Source organism: Thamnophis sirtalis, unplaced genomic scaffold (genome assembly GCF_051295495.1).
Source record: "Thamnophis sirtalis isolate CommonGarterSnake01/CBP01778 unplaced genomic scaffold, rThaSir2_p1.2 scaffold_10, whole genome shotgun sequence".
NCBI lineage: Eukaryota > Metazoa > Chordata > Lepidosauria > Squamata > Natricidae > Thamnophis > Thamnophis sirtalis.
In genome coordinates this window covers 28,659,432-28,680,592 of record NW_028261390.1, presented here as the reverse complement: position 1 = coordinate 28,680,592, position 21,161 = coordinate 28,659,432, and the positions used below count along the sequence as shown (strand labels likewise).

The 21,161-nt window shown below is 37.9% G+C and overlaps 2 protein-coding genes across 5 annotated transcripts in view; one reads left to right on the top strand and one right to left on the bottom strand.

Moving 5' to 3' along the window:
* ANAPC10 (anaphase promoting complex subunit 10) overlaps nt 1-17,723 on the bottom strand; it is a 28,636-nt gene extending 10,913 nt beyond the window's left edge. Inside the window, exons 1-4 of one of the 4 annotated variants that reach the window (XM_014066019.2) lie at nt 17,584-17,723; nt 13,345-13,465; nt 12,579-12,669; nt 10,871-10,991 (exon numbers count right to left, since the gene is read on the bottom strand). In XM_014066019.2, coding sequence (XP_013921494.2) covers nt 10,871-10,991; nt 12,579-12,669; nt 13,345-13,459 — 327 coding nt within the window. In that variant the 5' untranslated portion in view covers nt 13,460-13,465; nt 17,584-17,723. The other 3 variants (XM_087724342.1, XM_014066018.2, XM_014066020.2) reach the window with 3 other exon arrangements.
* Nucleotides 17,724-17,840: 117 nt separating this feature from the next.
* The window catches only part of ABCE1 (ATP binding cassette subfamily E member 1), a 30,399-nt gene continuing 27,078 nt past the window's right edge, over nt 17,841-21,161 (top strand). The window contains exon 1 of the mRNA XM_014066017.2: nt 17,841-17,980. The gene's annotated coding sequence lies outside the window, so the exon portion shown is untranslated. The remainder of the gene's footprint in view (nt 17,981-21,161) is intronic.

The following is a 21,161-nucleotide window of genomic DNA, read 5'->3' as shown; positions in this document are numbered from 1 at the left end:
GGATGTTCCAGTTTCTTATGGAACTTTTTAACTTGTAATTTTGTTGGCAGAGAAAACTTGTTTGTTATGTTTGTTATATAGTGACAGGGTCAATGAGTCTAGTGACCTATTGGTCATTCTGCCCAAGAGCTCAGCAGATTGTTTGATTGAACCTCTTTAGAGCCTACTATAAAAGAGAATACAAGCTATCCATTAAGACGTAATTAATAACTCTAAATGCAAATTCCAGCAATACACTAGTCTGAATTTGCGTCACTCTTTATTGCTTATAGTTCATCAATACAAACTTTCTGGAACCTCCTATGCAAATCCAAAATCCTTTTGAAAAAAATATTACATTCTTTCTGGCAGAGAATGCCATACTTAACTGAAGACTTACAATACTGGGATATGGTGCCATTCAAAATCTGCCATACGAAAAAGAGCTTATCTTGGATACTGAAATTCTTACATCATATTACAAACTAAACAAGATGTTCTTATCTTTTTGTTCTGTTTTGAAAATAGGCAATTTGTGATGACCCAGGGCGTGGCACGAAAGCAACACAACCAGAGACAGGTCTAACTCCCCTTTATTGCTCCAACTGTGCCCCCAAACATTCCCACATTCACTACAAGTCCTGGAGCAAAGCTCTCCCACACATCTTCATAAGCCAAGTTAGCCCAAACAGTAACCAAAGCAAGAAGTTCAGTGAAGCAAGCAAACTGGGCAAGCCCCACAAGACAGAATACAGCAATCACCAGGTGTTGGCATGTGAGGCTCCATAGATTCAACACTTGTTCCCGATAAATATCCCTCCCACCAGCACCTCCTTACATCTCAGTCCTCAGGTGTGCCTTGTGAAAGGGAGCCCTTGTAGTCAGCTCAATCTGCGTTGATTTCACCTTCTCTCTTCCCTCCTTGTTCTAGAATCAGGAGGGGGTAGTTCTTGCTCTTCTCCTGAGTTATGTCTCTCCTGCTCCTCCCTGTCTGCAGGCCTTACTAATTCAGAAAAGCCTTGCCTGGACTGATTCTGCCCTTCCCCAGTTTCCTCCGAGGCCTTGTTCCAGCTCATCTTTCCCTGCAGATTCAGACTCCGACAGGGATATGACACAACTATTGAAATGTTACAGGAACAAGATATAGTAACTTCTAATAAATACATCTGGATATTCTTCCCACCTCCCATGGAGAATTGATAATCTAAGAATAAATATACTTTTCCAAAGAATTGAAATTCTTTAGAATGTATCATAAATTCATTTAACATGAATGTATATTGTGCATAAAGGATCAGAATGAGAAAGCAAGCTTTTATTCCCAATGTTGAAAATAGGGGAAATGAAATCATTATTATTATGGGCCATGCAGATAGACTACATGGTCGTATTGAGAATGCCATAATTAAAAATCTGAATTAACTATAAATCTAAAAAATGTATCAATATATCAATAACTAATTAATTCAATTACAACAACATGAAGAGTAAAGCAAAGTTGTATCCCTGCTCCACTTCTTTTTTAATTTTTACATAATGATTGGTGGTTGACATGGTTATTCTGTCACTGTGTTAGGGATGTGAAGGGCCTTTAGATTCTTTGTTTAATATTGTGGAAAAGAAAAATTGAAAAATAACCAAAACCCCCAAAACTTTTAACAAAAGAGTATTCATAGTTGGTATGTTAATGGTAATAATACTGAGCAAGTTAAATGCTTTAGGTATTTTAGGTATTATCTTTCATTTCTCTGGATGCAGAGACCACAGGCTTGGCCCATATACCACAGGTTGGCAGATGAGTGATTCAGCTATATTGTCCTATTAGTCTACATTCTGGCTGCCCTAAAACTATGTGAGGAAAATAATATGTCACAATTATTATAGGGGATTCAACTGGGACATTCGACAAAGGGCAGAGTCCAGGTCTTTGAGATCCATTATGGAAGAACCAAGATAGAATCAGTTTGGTCTAGTGATTAAGGCACCAGGCAAGAAATCAAGAGACCAAATCTCTACTCCCACCTTAAGCATGAAGGCCCAGCAGGATGATTTTGGATCAATCATTCTCTCTCTGCCCATGATGTCAAGCTCAGTCAACAAACTGATCAGTCAATTCCTGTCACAATTAATAGGTCAACACTTAAATGGATCCCCAAAAAGTGGACCCTGCACTTGAAGGAAAATACTAGGAAGAAAAAATATATATTTGAGCCCAGATATACATCTAATATGCCTTGAAGACCTAGAACTAAGAATTACAAGGACAGGAGCCAGGATCTGGACTGTATCTTTAATTTCTGGCTAAAACTACTATGTAATCCAATAGGTCTTACATTCCTGGTTAACAGGGATAACAGCCAAACTACCTGGAAGATATCCACTACAGAAAAACCGACAGTCTGTGGCTGCCCTAATTAGGCAATGCAAAGGATGGGATATTGCCGTTGACCAAACAAAAGTTCACTGGAAAGGATCCTTGATACAGGATCGCAACATGGTTTCAATTTCAATGGAGACCATCTTTTACCACCAAGGCAGACAATTATCACCAATCCTTAACAAACAATATTGTAGAACATTTGCTCTGGATAAATTCAACACACTCCCTTCAGCAGATATTGATGGTAAATATTTAAAAAAATCTCTTTTATGTACAACTTTGCCTCTGTGACTCCCACACCATGCAGAATATTCACATATCCTGTTGTACTGTAATGTCTATTAGAACCTCTACAATGTATTAATTCAGCAATTCCCAGGGAGAGATGACTACTGGTACACCTCTTTATCTTCTAGCTGCAGATCATACCAATATTATTACTTCCAACAACACAGCCAAATTGTGCCTTACTTCTACAAGAAGCAATGAAGTGTCCAATTAAAAAACTATGTTCCTTTGATATTTTTAAAATCTTCCCCTCTTCATTTCCTTTTCTCATAATGTTTAAATCTTTTAACTGCCATTTTTATGATGTATATAGAATTTTATGTATATATGTGTACACATGTACACACACATTGGTCAAAAACCCACAATAGTTTTTATCGTTCAGCTTGAACTGGCTCTGATGCTAAGCTGTGATACAGTTGAAGAGTTTTTCTAGTACTCATCTAGAATACTGGATACTGGATGAGAAAGAAAAGTAAACGTTTCCTTAAAATAAACTCAAATTCAAATCCTATTGAATCTATGCACCCATTGATGTAATTAGCTTACAACAATAGAGAAATGGGTTTTTTTTTTCAAAAAGAAATCTCTGCAAGTCCTTAATGTAAGGTTGTTGTTTTTTGTCTCAGAGACTTCAAGTCAATCTAAATTTCTGGCAAACTCATGGATAGGTCCCTCTAGTTTTCTTGGCAAAACTGTTTTAAGTGGTCTGTCAATATCTTCTTCTAAGATGTTTTTAACTACTCAGTTTAGGGCTGAAGGTGATTGGCCTGAAGTGATCCTGCTGGATTTCATATTTAAGACAAGATTAGAATCCCCACTCTCAATCCAATGTCTTAACCATTACAAACACAATGCAAATAAATAAAATATGTAAGAAGACAAATGTAGAAGTTTGATCTCTGTTTCTGGTACACCCTTGCCAGCCTTAGCGTCTTTGGGCCTGCTGCTCTTTTTGCGGCTGCCACTAAGAGAAGGGGGGGCGGTGGCTAGGGTTTGCGGTAGTGACTTCCACGAGGCCATTCCGTGTGGATGGCAGGTACATGTGGGGTGCATGGGGCATGTTCCCCCCACAAGGAAATGGTTGGGAACCAGCTGCAGATGTGTTTACATATTTTCAGGGAGGGCTTATTTTGGGGGAGGGCTTATTTTAGTGCATGCATTCAAAAGTCAAATTGGGCTTATTATCTGGGAAGGTCTTATTTTCAGGGAAACAGGGTAGTGACACAGTTACTAAGCAGACACATCCTGTTCCTTAAAATCAGAAGTGAAATGGTTACTAAACAAAATGGTTGCTGACATATGACTGTGAAATAGACAGTGAGTGAATGCGTGGAAAGTAGCAAAGATCATTCAGATAAGTCACTGTGCCTCAGATAGGCGGGTGTGAGTCCCCTTTTGTGAAATGGGGCCTTGGAGTTCAGGTGGGCCTTTTTGTTACATACCTGTCTCCCTGCTACATTTCATCGGCCCTGCCAGAGCTGCTGCATGTGTTAGCTGGATTGGCAGTTGATTTCCCCAGGCTTATGATCCTGGAGGATTTCAATCTGCCTTCTATTGGTGAGACATCCGAGTCAGCTCGGGAGTTCATGGCTTCCATGACGGCTATGGACCTAACTCAGTTAATTCAAGACCCCACCCATAATGGGGGACACACGCTCGACCTGATTTTTGTCTCTGGGCAGTGGATGAATGATCTAGATTTAGGGGATATTTCTATCCAACCCTTGTCTTGGTCGGATCATTTCCTCATCAGGCTTGACTTCCATACTGCTACCACTCACCACAGGGAGGCAGAACCGACTAGATGGACCCTGAAAGGTTCCTGATGGAGTTTGGGACTTTTCCTGAATCCCTTGCTCACAACTGGACCGAAGCCCGAGTGGAAGCCTGGGATAGGGTGGCCATGGGAGCCTTGGATTGCGTTGTGCCTTTGCGGCCTCTGACCCATTGTCAATCCCGGGTATTCCCTGATTTACCGAGGAGCTCCGGGAGATGAAACACCGGAAAAGATGCCCAGAGAGTGGTTGGAGGGCCAGCCGGTCCGAATCTGATCGAACACTAATAAGAGTTCATATTAAATCCTATTTAGTGGCGATAAAAGCGGCGAAACAGCAACATTTTTCCACTCTTATCGCACCCGCAGATAACTGTTTAGGGTGACCCACTCCTTACTCAACCAAGGAACTGGGAAAGACCCCTTGCAGGATAGGGCTGAAGAATTTGTTCAGTATCTGCAGGATAAAATTGCTCAGATCCGGACAGGCTTGGACTCTAACTGGGTAGATTCGGGCGAGTCGACGGGGATGAATCTTGTGGAGACCATCTGGGATGAGTTTTTACCCTGTGACCTGCAAGGGAAGGGACAGGATTATGGGGAGACACAGTGCTGCCACTTGTGTGCTGGACTCGTGTCCCTCTTGGTGAGTCTCGGCTTCCCGGGAGGTGACACGAGGCTGGCTCCAGGCGATTACCAACGCTTCATTGAGAGAGGGGTTCTTTCCCACCGCCTTGAAGGAGGCAGTGGTGAGGCCCCTCCTTAAGAAGCCTTCCCTGGACCCAGCTTCTTTAGCCAACTATCGTCCGGTCTCCAACCTTCACTTTGTAGCAAAGGTTGTTGAGAGTGCGGTAGCACGTCAGCTTCCCCAGTACCTGGATGAAGCTGTGTACCTGGATCCGTTTCAGTTGGTTTCAGGCCCGGATACAGCACGGAGATGGCATTGGTCACGTTGGTCGATGATCTCTGGCGGGCCCGGGACAGGGGCTGCTCCTCTGTCCTGGTCCTATTAGACCTCTCGGCGGCTTTCGATACCATCGACCATGGTATTCTACTGCGATGACTCGGGGGGGTTGGGAGTGGGGGGGAACCATTTTATGGTGGTTCTCCTCCTACCTGTCGGATCGGTCGCAGTTTGTGTTGACTGGAGGGCAGGGATCAACCCCAAGGCGCGTCACTTGTGGGGTGCCCCAGGGGTCGGTTCTCTCACCCCTCCTGTTCAACATATCTATGAAACCACTGGGTGAGATCATCCGTGATTTTGGGATATGCTGATGATACCCAACTTTTCATCTCTACCCCAAACCACCAAAACGATGCCCTCGACGTGATGTCCCGATGCCTGGAGGCTGTGCGTATCTGGATGGGGAGGAACAAGCTCAAGCTCAATTCCTCCAAGACTGAGTGGCTGTGGTTTCCATCATCCCGATTTGTGCATCTTGTTCCATCTTTGATGATAGGGGGAGAAATTTTAGCCCCCTCAGAGAGGGCCCGCAATCAGGGAGTCCTCCTGGATACGCGGCTTAGTTTAGAAGAACACCTGATGGCCATGACCAGGGGGGCATTTTACCAGGTTCGCCTGGTACGTCAGTTACGCCCCTTCCTGGATCGGGATGCTCTGTGCACAGTCACTCATGCCCTCGTCCTTTCTCGTCTGGATTACTGTAACACTCTCTACATGGGGCTGCCCTTGAAGAGCACCCGGAGGCTTCAACTGATCCAGAATGCGGCTGCGCGGGTTATCATGGGGGTACCTAGCTACTCCCATGTTGCGCCCCTTTTAGGCGGCCTGCACTGGTTGCCGGTTGTCTTCCGGGTGAGATTCAAGGTACTAATTATGATCTTTAAAGTGCTCCATGGCTTAGGCCCAGGATACCTGCGAGACCACCTATTGCCACCGGTAGCCTCCCACCGTTCAATGTGATCCCAAAGAGTTGGCCAGGTGCCGTCAGCCAGACAGTGTCGGCTAGTGACCGCCAGGGGGAGAGCCTTCTCTGTGGGAGCGCCTTCCCTCTGAAATGAGCTGCCCCTGGAGCTTCGTATAATCCCTGAACTTCGGTCCTTCTGACATGCCCTAAAAAGTTGGCTTTTCCAGCAAGCCGGCCTGACCTGAACAGAATAAAATAAATGATTGATTATTGTTAATTTTTATCAAATTTTAAATGTTATTTTTAATCTTAATTGGGTTTTTTTTGGGGGGGATACTCTATTTTTTTTTTAACTTTTGTAATATGTGATTTTTTTAATGTTGTACGCTACCCTGAGTCCTTGGGAGAAGGGCGGCATATAAATCCAATAAACAACAACAAACAACAAGTTCTCATACAGTGCCCTGTGCTTGACTCATTTTTTTCCTACAACATCCTCCCCACCAGAAAGTGGAAAGATTACTTATCTCTTTCTGAGTTGCTTTTCTCCTCAATGCAGCACTTCCCTGAAAAGCGCTAATATAAGTTAAGAAGTTCAGTATTATTACTTTAATTAGTTGATTATAAACCTCAGACCAGATTACCCCCTGCCTGAAACCGACCAGACATTAATCAGTTTCACAATGAAGGCTTTTGTTATAAGGTGTATGAAGGTTGATCTAAATGCAGGAATTTTATATTACTGCTATATTTACAAATGGTTACTAGCCAAGGTAATTCAAGAAGTGGCTATATAACACTGGCCTGCTATCCTACTCTCCTTTTTTCTTACACATCTTCCAACTTATTCTACATCTCTTCCCTGATCGTATATAAAAGAGAGTGAGAGTTTTTCTCGGTTTAATCCTAAAAGTAGGTGCACAATTTCACTATAAGTTACCAGTTTCATATTCAAAAGTGCTTTGTATATGGGTTTCAAGCACCTTTTTTCAAGTGACAAACTTTATTTAAACTTTATGGATTTTTAAAAACTTTATTTCCCCTCATAAACATTTTAGGAATTCTAAATATTCTAGGTCTGATTTAAGCAGTATGAACAATTCCAATAAATTTATATATATACATTTCATATGTATATTGTACAGTCAGAGAAGAATCTCATGCAAATGAATGTTACTTGTTGCAAGTTTATCTTTGTTGATTACTGAAAACCTAGCAAACAGATAAATATTTCCATTGTTGATGCTAACAAAGAATAAAAGAATAAGAAAATAATTCATTTTGGTTAGTTACTTTAGCACTATATTTTTGGGTGCCAAAATGCAGAAAGATTACTAGTGGCCATGATAACAGAATGAGAATTTCTATTGGTATAAAAAAATAATTAACAAGGGTTTACACAGATAAATTTCCAAGTTGGTTCACATGTCAAGGTATTCAAATTACGTTATAAAACAAGAAACTACACACTACATAAAAATTGAATGCTAAAGACACTTTCTTAGAAGAAGAAGCACATTACTAAGTTTTCTTTTGCAAGTGAGAACTAAATCGAGATTAAAATCTTTGAAGATAAGCAGAATTTAAGGAGGGTTTGAAGTTATAATGGATATCCCCAGAGCTACTTAAAATCTAGTTTTGAAGTTCTTACAGCTGTCCCCCTGCAGTCACATTATCACATTTTAGGCGGGAATTTCCAGCTATTTTCTGCATCCTGTGTCCATGTAATCATGATTTACAACAATTTCTTGCCAGATAGTTTCCAACAAGAATTGCCCATTGGGCCCTTTTTAACAACTGCAGTGTTCATTCAAGGACTGTGGTAGTCATTTAATGACTGCTGCAAAAAGTCATACATATGGGTGTGGCAATTGTGGTGATCCACTTAATGACTGGCACAATTTATTACCATAATTCCATCATAAATTAGAGTCATAAATCAAGCACTATGATGTTTCTGCCCACTGTTTTTTTCTGAGCAATATGATTAGGATACAATCATTTTTCCAACCCCCATATTCCTTTTTAACTGCAATTGCCAAAAGTTAGTGATGTGGTTCCAAAATAAATCTTGAATGTTTGAAAAGAAAAATGAAATAACTCAATATTAAGAATGTATGTGTTATATAAAAAAAGAAAAGTTAAGCTATTCCCATATTTTTAATTACCCCCCCCCCAAAAAAATTGTTGCACTTAACAACAGAAGTTAATCCAGCTAATCAGCAAACAGAAAATAATAAAAATGAGTAACATTGTTTAAATTATCTTATGTAATCATATTGGCCTTGATCAGACATAACCCAGGAGAAAAAACTTTAGCAGACATAGGATTTATGCCTCATTTGAAAAACTACCAACTAAGATCTAGGAAACTTCTGGTGATGTTACAGATAAACCAGTTTGCAAGTAACCAGAGCACAAACAATAGTTAATAATCTGAATTATGCTGTCATGGTTAAGATTAACAGAACAGACTCAAAGGTAATTAATCTGAAATAGAAGCAGAAGTTCTGAATCTTCTTGCTGTATCATAAGATGAGAAAAGAGAGAAAAATATAGAATGATGATAAAATCTAAGTCATTCAGCTTTATTTTCATAATGCTAATTATTTTAGAATGTTAACCTTCTTTATTGGATTGGATTGTTTCATCTTTCGTGAAAAGGGGAAACTAAAATATAAGATGTTCCACTTTTAATTAAGTATGCAGACTGAAAGAATGAGAACTAGAACAGAGCTGAAATCTTATGCACATTCTCTTGATAGGTTGGATTGGGCAATATTATTCATAAAATATGCATTTTCATTTATTTTGCTCTTTCTTCATATATTGGATAGATATAAAGAAAATGAAAACCTATACAACAAAATGATCATTAGAAACTCTCAAGCACAGCCCTTGTGATTACATAGATACATCCATACAGTCTTCTTGATAGCTAGTGATTTTACCAGATTCAACACTGATTATTGGTGGGCGGGGGGGGGGAGGGTGTTCAATTTCAATCTCGATCAGTCAGGTAGTGCCTCCTCATATGACATTTAACAAGCAGTTACAGTTTATACATTACTGTTTCATAAGTGCAGTAATCTAGTAATCTAATAGTCTCATATCTTGGGCAGGAAGTTGGATTAGAAGACTTCCAAGGTTCCTTCTAGCCCTGTGATTTTAGTTCTACTAATTTGTTGTTAAAAAGCAAGTTGTAGAGAACAGCAAATGTAATAGCACTTGTAAGATGTTTTCTCTATTTAATAAGAAGCTAAGACTTTCCCATCATCATTCTTTACTTGCATAAAGGCTAAAATCAATCGGAGACAAATACAAAAGTAATAAAAATCTGGCAGCAGTTGAAAAAATAAAACAGGATTTAACGTATCTATGAAAGTCTACACATCAAGATTAAAATTGTCCACTAAAATATAAACATTTTACATGCATTCATGAATAGCAAAGATAGCCTGTAGAATATAATTTCTCCCCATCTCAACCATATTGCTCAGCTTCTATAACTACGGTAGATATAGAAGCATAGATAGAATGATGTTGGTACACGAAGCCAAAGAATTTAAAGACAAGAGTGACATCTAGTGGAATTTAAAGTGGGGGGGGATCAAAGAACAGACAGAATTGTACTAAATATTTTTCTGATTTTATTTTTAGGTTTAAAGCAATACTTCCAGAGATAGAACATACACATTATTTTCCCTGTCTCCTCTCTTTTAATTGAAAAATGTGCATTTTACTCCTCTTCTATTTTTTGGCATAGGTTTCTAATATATTGAAATTTTTATTTTGTTTATATTTTAAATTTTTTCTAGTTTAGTTACTGGAGCAATTCTCGCCAATCAGAAATTATATAATCAACAGATGACATAGAAGTTTAGCTAGCTTAAACAATCAAAATCTTAGACAGCAATCAAAACCTTTTCATAGATTCAAGATTGGTATACCACTAGTTTGTGCCAATTATGAAGACATCACCAAAGTCCAGTCCTCAAGTGCACAAGTGAAAATATTAGGCATCTATAAATGGCATCCTGACCCATTTGAAACTGCAGCCCGTTCTGATACTGGGAGATTCTACAAAACAATTTGTGACATAATATGGCTATCAGTTGCTTAAAGATAAACAGAAAATTTGCTTGGTTTAAACACAAAATCCTTTTATCTGCCTACCTATCTATCTAATTAGATTCAACGAGTATCCCTTCCTTTATTGCTGCTACAAAGCTTTTCCTTATATCTCCTAAAATAGCTATGAGAATCAAGCAGCTGTCTGAAGCAGGATTTGCAGGATCTGAAGGATCTGCTTTCCAAAAATCAGCCAAAGAGTTCAATTACCTGTCTGTCTGTCGTCTGTCTGTCTGTCTGTCTGTCTGTCTATCTATCTATCTATCTATCTATCTATCTATCTATCTATCTATCTATCTATCTATCTATCTATCTATCTATCTTTTACTTTCCAAATTTTGATCTGTGAAAATTCACTACCTGTGAATGTATAAGCAGAAATAAGCTGTATTTTGGAAGGATGTACTGTATCTGTAAAATGTTTTTTAAGGAGTAAAGCATACGAACCCGAATTTCCTGAAGATTGTGAAAATTGTTCCCTACTCTCACAGAGATTTTGCTTGGAGTGTAACTTTCATCAGATTTATAATCTGCATAAATGCATAAAGTCTTCACAGTAGTTTTTCTTCTGGAATTAAACAATTACAAAATCAAGATTAGATGATAAAAATGTATCATGGTAAAACAGTACCATTCTTTGGAAACATTGCAACATTCAAACAGTAGGTTAAAAAAAAGAATACTGGAAAGAATTCAAGTTTTTCCTATCTGAAATATATACATTACTGTTTCTAAGTATCCTTGGATTCATTAATTATCCCAAGATTCGAATTCTAAGCAATTTTATTTATTTATCTTAGTATTCAAAATTTGTAACCAAATATTTGTAATTTGAAATTTTAAAAAATATAATTTAGGTTAATTCATATTTTTCAATTTTTATTTCATTCTAAAGTAATGTGTAAACAATAAGCGAGGCTTTATTTGCATATAAAAAGTGAATGGAATAAAAATACAATATTAAGTTACAACAGTGAAAGAATAATTTGTCCTGAAATACCTGAGATTTTGTGGCCATGAAATACATATCTAAATTATAATTTTTTAAGCTAGAGTTAAAGCAAAAGTATAATTATACTTATTTTCAAAAAATAGTATTTTTTTACAGGCAATGATTAACAAAACAAGGTACGTTTTCTGTTTTTATTTATGAAGAAAGAAGGATGAATATGTACAGTATTTCCCCACATCTTCAACTATAACACTGACCCACTTACCCATGAAAAGGTGAGGTTATGGAATATCTTAATTTTAAAATATTTAAATCTATTTTGCGGGCAATTAAACTATGTTTCTCGTAATATTATTTTGAATCAATTCAGTTTTCAGTAGGCTTCTTTTACACTTTCACATAATTTTTAAAAAGGTTGTATTTTAGCTAAACAGTACTGTATATTTAACTACCGTACCGTGAAATCTCACTTAACTGAATGACTTAGTGAAGAGGTGTCCCTTATTGATAAAAGTCCAATAAACCGAAGACAATGTTATCCTAGTGATGTAATTGAAGGAAATTATATCAATTCTGTGATACAGGTAGTCCTTGACTTACAACCATTTGTTTAGTGACTTTTCAAAGTTACAACTGCACTGAAAAAAATGACTTATGACCAGTTCTCACCTTTTCAACCCCATGGTCATGTGATCAAAATTAAGGCACTTGGCAACTGGCATGAATTTATGACAATTACACTGTCCTGAGGTCATGTGATCACAATTTGACACCTACCCAACCAGCAAAGTCTGATAAGCAAAGTCAATGGGGGAAGCCAGACTCACTTAGCGACCACACAATTTACTTAATAACTTAAGTGAGTCATATAAAAACTATGGGGAAAAAAAAATCTTAAATGGGGCGCAACTCACTTAACATCTACCTTGTTTAGCAAGAGACACATTGGGCTCGATTGTGGTTGTACATCCAGGACTGCCTATAGTGATAGGGAGATACTTCTCTGAATGCATCCCAACATTTCCAGTGAGTGCAGTTCTGTCATTGAAAGTAGAAATCTGGTAGAAAATAACTCTGAAATGATGACTGACTGGGCCTTGGGTTATCATGTGTAGGTGGGTATATAAATTGTATAAGAGATTTTTTTAAAAAAAATGGTAAATGCATAATAATGAAAAATACTGGTGCATAAATATTCACTACCTGAATTGGATGTTGACCAAATGAGGCTGTGATCCATCAGATTGCCAGTATGTTTCTAGGTTATCATCTCGTAACTGATCCACCCCAAAGCCTATTTTGAATATACAGAAGCAATAGTAGCATATAAGTAGATAGATCCGTGTTTTAGTATTTTCTATGTTTCCAAAAGCGCTATGCTATTAAAACTCTTATGTCTCTGATCTTAAACTGGGTGGAATGGTGCATCATACAGTGAAATTTATAACCAAGGGACCTCGAATGGGCTAACTAAAGAATGTGTTCAAAATCTGGGGCGCATACCCCACATGGAACTGAAATTTGGCAAATTTTATAAAACGTTTTATGATGTAAACATTTATAAAATATTTCCTATTGTCAATTCTTGATTTTTGACTATCTTATACAATTCAATATGGGCTACTTTCAAGGCAGATACACCTTTGAATACCTCCCTGAATCTTTAAGATTTTCTTTCCACTACATTAGAAGCTCTATCACTGTTCAAGGCATTGAGGAATCTGGTAAGGAAATGTCTCTGAAATGATGATCCAAGGACCATGCGTTGTTCAATGGTAATCTAAAAAGCTCTTGCTAGTGAAAAGGAGTAGCGCACATTCTATATTCCTGAACTATTTTCTTGGACACCAAATATCTAAAACACTTAAGTTTGATTGTCACATCTAATTTATATTAAAACCAAAACTTACTTTTTACTTTTAAAGGGAGTTTCTGGCCTGTTTATAAACAAGATGCTTCTGCAATTTACCTGGTTTACAAGATGAGAGAGACCAAACAGCCTGTGAACCTATTTCTCGAACAGTTCCTGTCCTTTCCAGCTGTTTTGGATCTGCACCAGGGGGAGTCTTGTTAGCAGTGGTCATTTTTCACTAGGGAAAAAAAATAAAAGTATATTTGAATTATTCCACATTCATGACAATAGGAACAGAAAGGAAAATGTTGAAAAGGTTTGCCGCAAATGTAGCAATCTTTGGTTGAAATATTTTAGGTGATCTTCCTCCTCCCTCATTTTTTCCAGCTTTTCTCATTTTATGGACCTAATGGCTTATAATTACTTTAGACTAAGAATAGAAACATATTTTTTGGTTAATAAAAACAAGAACGGGAGTATGTTTAGGAATTTTAAATTTAAAAGAAAATATAAGGGTGGAAAATAGGATTGAGGTTAATCATGCTTAGAATAAATTATTGAGCAAAGGTCTACCAATCCATTAAACAGAACTGGAAGTGGCTGTACTATTTATTGGCTTATCTATAGTCTTTTGTAGTCCCAAATTATTACTTTGGGGATTTTACTGGAGATTAAATATCTCACAGAGTAACAAAAGACTCAAATCACCCAAATTCTATCCTTTATACAAACTCCCCAAATTTACTTTTTTCATTAGTTGAGAAACATTGATGTAAAGGAACATAAATTAGGACAGGAGATGTGACTTTTTATTTTCCCCAGGTAAAACTCAGCAATGGGACTGTCTCTTAGATCATAGCCATAACAAGGCTAAAATGAATAGTAATCAGCATAGTTCCATTCAGAAGTCCTTGACAAAACTGAAATATCAAAAATGCCTATTTTTCTTATATAATTGATGATTCAAGCAATTTATTTTATACTTGAAAATAATCAATGATGAATTTGAGTATAACTAAAAGTTATAGAATAAATGAGTCATCCATACATTAAACGTCACAAGACAATTTTTGCTGAAATCATATCACATTATCTTTTTTGCTGATATTCATCTTTAACTTAAAAATAAAAGAATAAAATTATTCTTCAGAGTTAGCTGTAACAGTAATAAAAATTAACAGGAATGATTTATAAGATAATTACACAATGGGGAAATTCAGAAAGACCTTTAAAGTATATTAATTACAGCTACTGGAGTGATTTCAAATGTATTAATAGCAAGAATAGTTTCCAGTGCGTTAGATCTTTCCAAACTGTTTTTATATTATTTAAAATGTCAAGAATCTGTGGTTTGTGGCCACGTGTTAATTTTATTTTGGAAAGCCATTTTCCACTTTAATAATATGGTCCTTTATTATTAAGAAACTTCCCATGACATTAAAGAGTTTCCTAGACACAGAATTAGAAAACAAATGTTTAGGAAGTCATAAACAGTTCATCACTTAGCTGTATTATAGAAATAATGAAGGTATTTGTAATTAGATTTCTGTATATGTAGATCATGGTTTACAAGTTTGTTACATTCTGATTCATTTATACCTGCCGAAAATAATCTTTTTATAAGTGAAATAACTTACAGAATACTGGCTTTGGAAACTTTCTCAATAGTTTAGATGTAATACTGAGGCTAAAGAAGGAAAACGGGAGAATATCATGTTCCATGTTATCAAGGGTTACTATAAGGACAAATTCAAGGAACAGTTACTGAATAACTCCACCATCCAGTAACTAGTACAAGTCATAATGATTATAAGTGTTTCTGTCTTAATCCTAGGATTGTATATAGACCAGAATAGATCTAGACAGTGTTTTGCAGGGGGAAATTACCCAGAAATGACAAGTTAGACCAGTCAATATGCATCATTTGCAAGGCTTATGCAGCTACTTCAGAACCTATTCCCAGTCGTTTCCGTATGCACTGAAATTTTATTCCCCCCCCGCAATAAAACAAATGGTTATGCAAATAACACAACAGATTTAAAAGTTAGAAAATAGAGGCTTCTACACCTTCCCAGGTGCTGCAAAGTACTTATTTGCACACTTTTAAGTATCAGATTCAAAGAGCAAAGTACAAAGAGCAATTGGAGCACCATGCTTTCTCTCAGGTCCAGAACTTGAACTTGTCCAGGGTTGGCAAAGATCTACAGAATATCCAAATTCTAATTAATGTATCTTAATGAACTTCTGTAACTGAAATGTAGATATCACAATTTGACAAGGCATTTCATAGGTTGTCTCCAGCACAAGCTGTCAATGCCATATCTAATTCATTGCAGATATGATTTTGTTTACAAAATGTAGGAAAATTGGGTCCAACAGACTTCAACACTTTAATATTACCATGTTTCCCCGAAATAAGAACTTTGCCTTATTTTTGGGGAGGTCTTGTTTTTGAGGTATAGGAGGCTCCTTAACCTCGGCCCATGGCCTGTAGATCAGCTGATCCAGAGAGGGGCGGAACTTCTGTCTCTGGCAAACTCTTGCCAACCCTAGTGTTGCTGGGCCTGCTGCTCTTTTTGCGGCCACCACTAAGAGAAGGAGGATGATAGCAAGGGTTTGCAGGAGCGGCTTCTGTGAGGCCATTCCGCATGGATGGCAGGTGTATGTGGTATGCATGGGACATGTTCCCCCCTTTGCCTCCCCCTCCCCAGGAAATGGCAGTGACCGGCTGCACATGCATTTAAATATTTTAGGGGAGGGCTTATTTTGGGGGAGGGCTTATTTTAGTGCATGCACACAAAAGTCCAATTGGGTTTATTATCTGTGGAGGTATTATTTTTGGAGGAAACGGTAGTTCTACTGAAATGCTGAAAAATTCTTTTATTATTACAAATAACTCCACTGAGCAACCTCATGTAAAGGAAATGGAGGGAAATTGCTATTTTACAGCCAAAGAATAGGGCTAAAATAAAGTTTGCAATTAGTTATATTTTTAGATATCTGTACTTTAATTAGTCAAATTAATAATCTCATTGCAGTCATTTAAAATCACATCTAGAGTGAATGTGTTTTCATAATTTCATTGAGGATACTTTGGAATATCTAATATCTAAATTATTTCTCCTAGTCAAATTAGATTTGACAAAATAAAATTTGGCTTCCCTATTTCAAGCACACTTGAGGTGTTGTATAGGATAAGAGGCAAAATAATATCTTGAAGCATAACTATTGTTCAAACAATTTTCCTGATAAGATAATGGTAGAATTTGATCACTAAGAATGATCTGTCCCCATGGCTTAAAACAGATTACATTTATACCTGAAATTAAAATATGATCTGTTTATGACTGGAGCTATTGCAAATCATAGGACAGAAACAGTTTTTTAAAAATGCCTGTTTTCAAATAAGTTCAGATACAATCTTCTTTTATTTTTTATTCTGATTTCTTACCTTCTATTTCTTACTCTGTTTCCTTACTTGTATGGCCCACTCAAACTTTCTGTTCCCTCTGTATAATTTCTAGAAACCCATATTATATATACTATATATATCACTAAAGAAGCTACTTGAATAAACAGCAAATCGTTTCAAGACCAAAAGAAAAAGAAAAAGAAAAGTTCATTTGTCATGATTCAACTTCCAGGCAACTGTAGCTGGATGACAGAGAATCTTCATAGATACATTATATATAAAACACCTTATTATTAACCTACACAAATCCATATGAATATCCCTCTTGTTTTTTCAAGAGGCAACTGGACTTTCTGGTTTTTCTTTTAAGATATTTCGCTTCTCATCCAAGAAGCTTCTTTAGCTGACTGGATGAGATAGGGAATGGAAGGGTTTACACTCCTTGCAGACAGCTGGTCACTTGCATTCTTTTAGCGTTGCCTCTTGAAAAAGCACCTTTAGGACTACATGGATGACTGAGGATCTCCATAGACATCCATATGAATACTACGATAGTACATACCAGGTAGAGAAAAGCACAGGTATAGCAAAGCTACAACTGAGGCTTTTACCTTCCTTCTAATGTTGCTTGACACTTCAGTCAAAGCATCAAGGATGATCCGCTTAGGTGAGGAATATCATACGTTCTACAACAGCTTTCTCCAACATGGAAATGTACGTTTTTGTCTACATTCTAAGCTTTTTAATACTGTCTTTTAAAAATAATAATAATAATACCGAGGGCCATTCCAATTTTTCAGTTTTAAGAGATCCCTTGAAATCTTAATCAGTAATTATATACGGTGTGAATCAAACGAACGCCTGTTAACAGCAAGCCAAAAGGAAGACGGTTACTAAACGTTCTCTAACGTCCAATAGTAGCACGCAGTAAAAGACTGACTTACTCGTCCCGCTACGGTAACAGCGCTACCCACTTTTTGGCCACGCCCTTCCACTCTCCGTTAACTGGTCGCCGACTCCTTCTCCTCCCCGCCACCATTGAGTTTCCAGACAGCTCGTCGCCAAGTGATGATGTCAGGCAGAGAGAGAGAGAGAGAGAGAAAGAGAGAGAGAGCCACATCTCGCTTGCACTTCCGGCGTTTCGTCTTGTCTATGGCGCCGTACGTATCTCATCATAGACTTCAATCTCTATAGTGTGAAGCGCCGGCTCCTCCTTTAAGGGTGGCGGCCATTTTGGCCGGGTGGCAGTCGGACCACATTGTCTCCGCGTCCACCTGTGAGCCACGGAGGCTTGGGGAGGTTTTTTTCACTCTCGTTCTTCCCGCCTCTTAATTTTTTCGGGTAAGTGGAACTCGTGGTAGTTGGGCCCGGTCTGCTCCTTCTCCAATCAGGTGGAGTCGGTTTGGTGGCTGTAGATAAGGCTGGCTGGGCCGCGACTGTCCAGCTGCCTTGAGGCTTCTTTCCCGTCGCGGTGAAAGAGAGGGAGCCTCGCGGGTGAGAAGGCCGAACAATCCCTAATTTGTACCGATGCGGTTTCATTGACGCCCCTTCTTCACCTCCAGGGGAGGTTTATTTCTTAGCCCTTAACATTTATATTTCGCTTTCTGAGTTGTTCGATGCAACGGGGACTTGGATCGCCCATACAGCCCTTAATCGTCACCACCGTTGGACCAGGAAAAAATGACGGCCCCGAAGTCTCTCAGTAAACAACAACTGAGTAAGACTTTAATTTGATTCTTCCCGATAACAGTCCGACACTTTTTAACTGTGACACCGCAGTCGTATATCCCAATTGAGCCCCTTAACTCTTCTCTCCTGGTAAATTTGGGACTTCTAAGTATACAGTGTAAGAAAGCATTAATTTTCGACGAAGCTCTTTTCCAAGAACCGGCTTTATTCAAGATACTTTTATTAAGGCTTTTCCCCTCCAGCGGTGGCATCCCTGGTTAGAAAATGTCCTTTTTCCACTTAGCTGTTGACTCTTTTGCTCCCTATGAAACCCTTTTGATTTGACCATTAAGATGGCTATTTTTACCTCTGCTTTTAGATATTTGTTTAAGCTTTGAATGTCTCCTGTACTGGAACCCATGTTTGTATGGTTATAAAACAAGATGATCATGGCAAAGTGATGATGAACTCACGTTTGTTCACCAGATAATTTGTACATTCATATTAGAAATGTGATAAAACAGACAGCATAGTTGTCAGGGTTATTAGGTAGCAGAGATAATTGCTGGTAGTATAATCCCTGGATATTTAAATATTTTTTCTTTGATCAGAAATGTTTATTAACTGAATCAACATTACAAAACTGCTTTATGAGTCTTGTATTATGCTAATTATCTACAACAAATGGATGTAAACTGTTGTATGTGAATGCTTCCCATGTGTTCAGTAGTTTAATAATTATGGATTAAAAGAATGAACAGATAATTTTGGCTGTCTGGAAATCATGCCAATTGCGGTTCAGCAACATTCTGAATTTTTACTGAAAAACTTTGGAGTTTGGGTGTATGTAATGCAAGATAGCACCTGACAGATTTGGGGTTTGGGTTGTTGTTTTTTAGATTGTGCCATAGCTGCAAATAGTGGTCACATGAACCCAAGAAAAGTTTATGTACCTTTATGCAAGATATTCTGTAAGTGCTCTGCAACTGTTTTCCTTTCAAACAAGAAGCACTGCTCAATACTTTGCCTAATATCAGTGTTAGTGTTACAGTTCATTGATTATCCACAAAAAGTCAGTAAAAAACCTGACTTAAAAATATCAGGAAAATTATTGTATTATATTAAAGTTCTATGTATGTTGTGTGGTGAAAAATGTAAAGTTCAACTAGGCTATTAGAACCACATACACAGTCTGCAGTTTGGTATACTTGATCAAATAGTACTGATTTGTTTTGGATTTAGACTTTGATATCCGATATATTTAAGTGCTGTTTGACCAACATATTTTTGCAGAAATTCATGTATGTATGTATATACATTATATATGTATGTATGTATGTATATGTGTCTGTCTGTCTGTCTTTGGCCAGTGGAGGAGGGAGCTGATTGGGTGGGAGCTTGGCTGTGTTCTAATTGGGTGGAGGTGTGTTCTGATTGGGTGGGGGGTTTGTGCTTGGCCAAGCTTCCACCCAATCAGCTCACACCCCCACTGGCAGTTAAAAGGAAGAAACAGCTGCGATCTCACATTGCTCCTGGAAGCACGAAGCTGAGCAAACCAGTCTGAAGATGACGAATGAGACTTCCTCGAAACGTCACCAAGACACTTCCAAATTTACGTGGGAGAAAACCCGAATAATCAAAGACCTACATACAAACACCCGCGAAAACCTCAGGAAAATATATATATTAAGCAAACAAGTAAATAAAATTTTGAATTTTATGTAATTCCAGTAGAAAATAATATATGCAGCTCAGGATTGAGTTGTGCAGTCCCTGTTGCTCTCTGAGCTTCGTTTCCTTGAAAACATTTCATTACCCAACAAGATAACATAAGTCCAACTAGGTTGCCAAGAGAATAACCTAGAGTGCACTGATGATGTTATCTAGTTGGATAATGAAACATCTACAAGCAAATTCAGAGAACAGCAAAGCTCCAGAATTTTGTTTTATAATATCTTTTATTTTATTTTTTTAATTAAGTTCTGTATTTGGAATATGGTCATGAAATGATGACTGTCTTTTTTTGCCCTTTTAGTGTGTATATTGTGTTCACTTTTTCAATAAAAGCTAATACAACTACAGATCTCATTCCAAATCTTGTCACATGTCTTATCATATAGGAGTATATGAGAAAGAAATGTGGATGAGAGGTACTTTTCAGCTTTAAGCAGTCAGGACATCTTCTGTTAACAATCCCATCATCCCTTGAAGGGTGGAGTCTGCAACTGAATGGAGCTGAGTGTTTACTAGCTGAGTGCCCTTCCTGTCACCAATGAGGAGGGTTTTTTTATTCAGCAGATATAGCCTCATTGTGCCCAGAGACATAAATATCTGCATCTACGTAGGCTTGAACTCACAGCCTCCTGATTGTGAGGCAAGAGCTGCACTTCTAGGCCACCGCACCACTCTTTAAGCAGTCAGGACGGGGAGACACAATGTGCGATCTCGGAGCTCTGAGATCGCAGTCAATACTTTTGCCACTGGACTGTCCTTTTGGACCTAAACTGTCCCGAAGAGATGGTGACAGGGAAGAGTACGTCTTGCTGATCTCAGGGACAAAGTCCCTGATTAATCCAAGAGAATCTCTTCTTGCCGGCGACAGAAGCGCAGCCAAAAGCTGCTGAAGTTGGGACAGCTCTGGAATGGGAGGAATGCGGAAAGAGAAAGTATGTCCAACTGGTGAGGAAATCTTATTGTTATAAAAGAGACTGCCCCCCCAAAAAAATTAAAGCTAAATTAAATTTGAAAACAGAAGAAAATAAGCAACAAAATTAAGCTACATTGGACAGTGTGTTATCTTTTTTTAAATTTTCTTTTATGAATGGAATTTTTGCAAATATTTCCTATTTTTTAA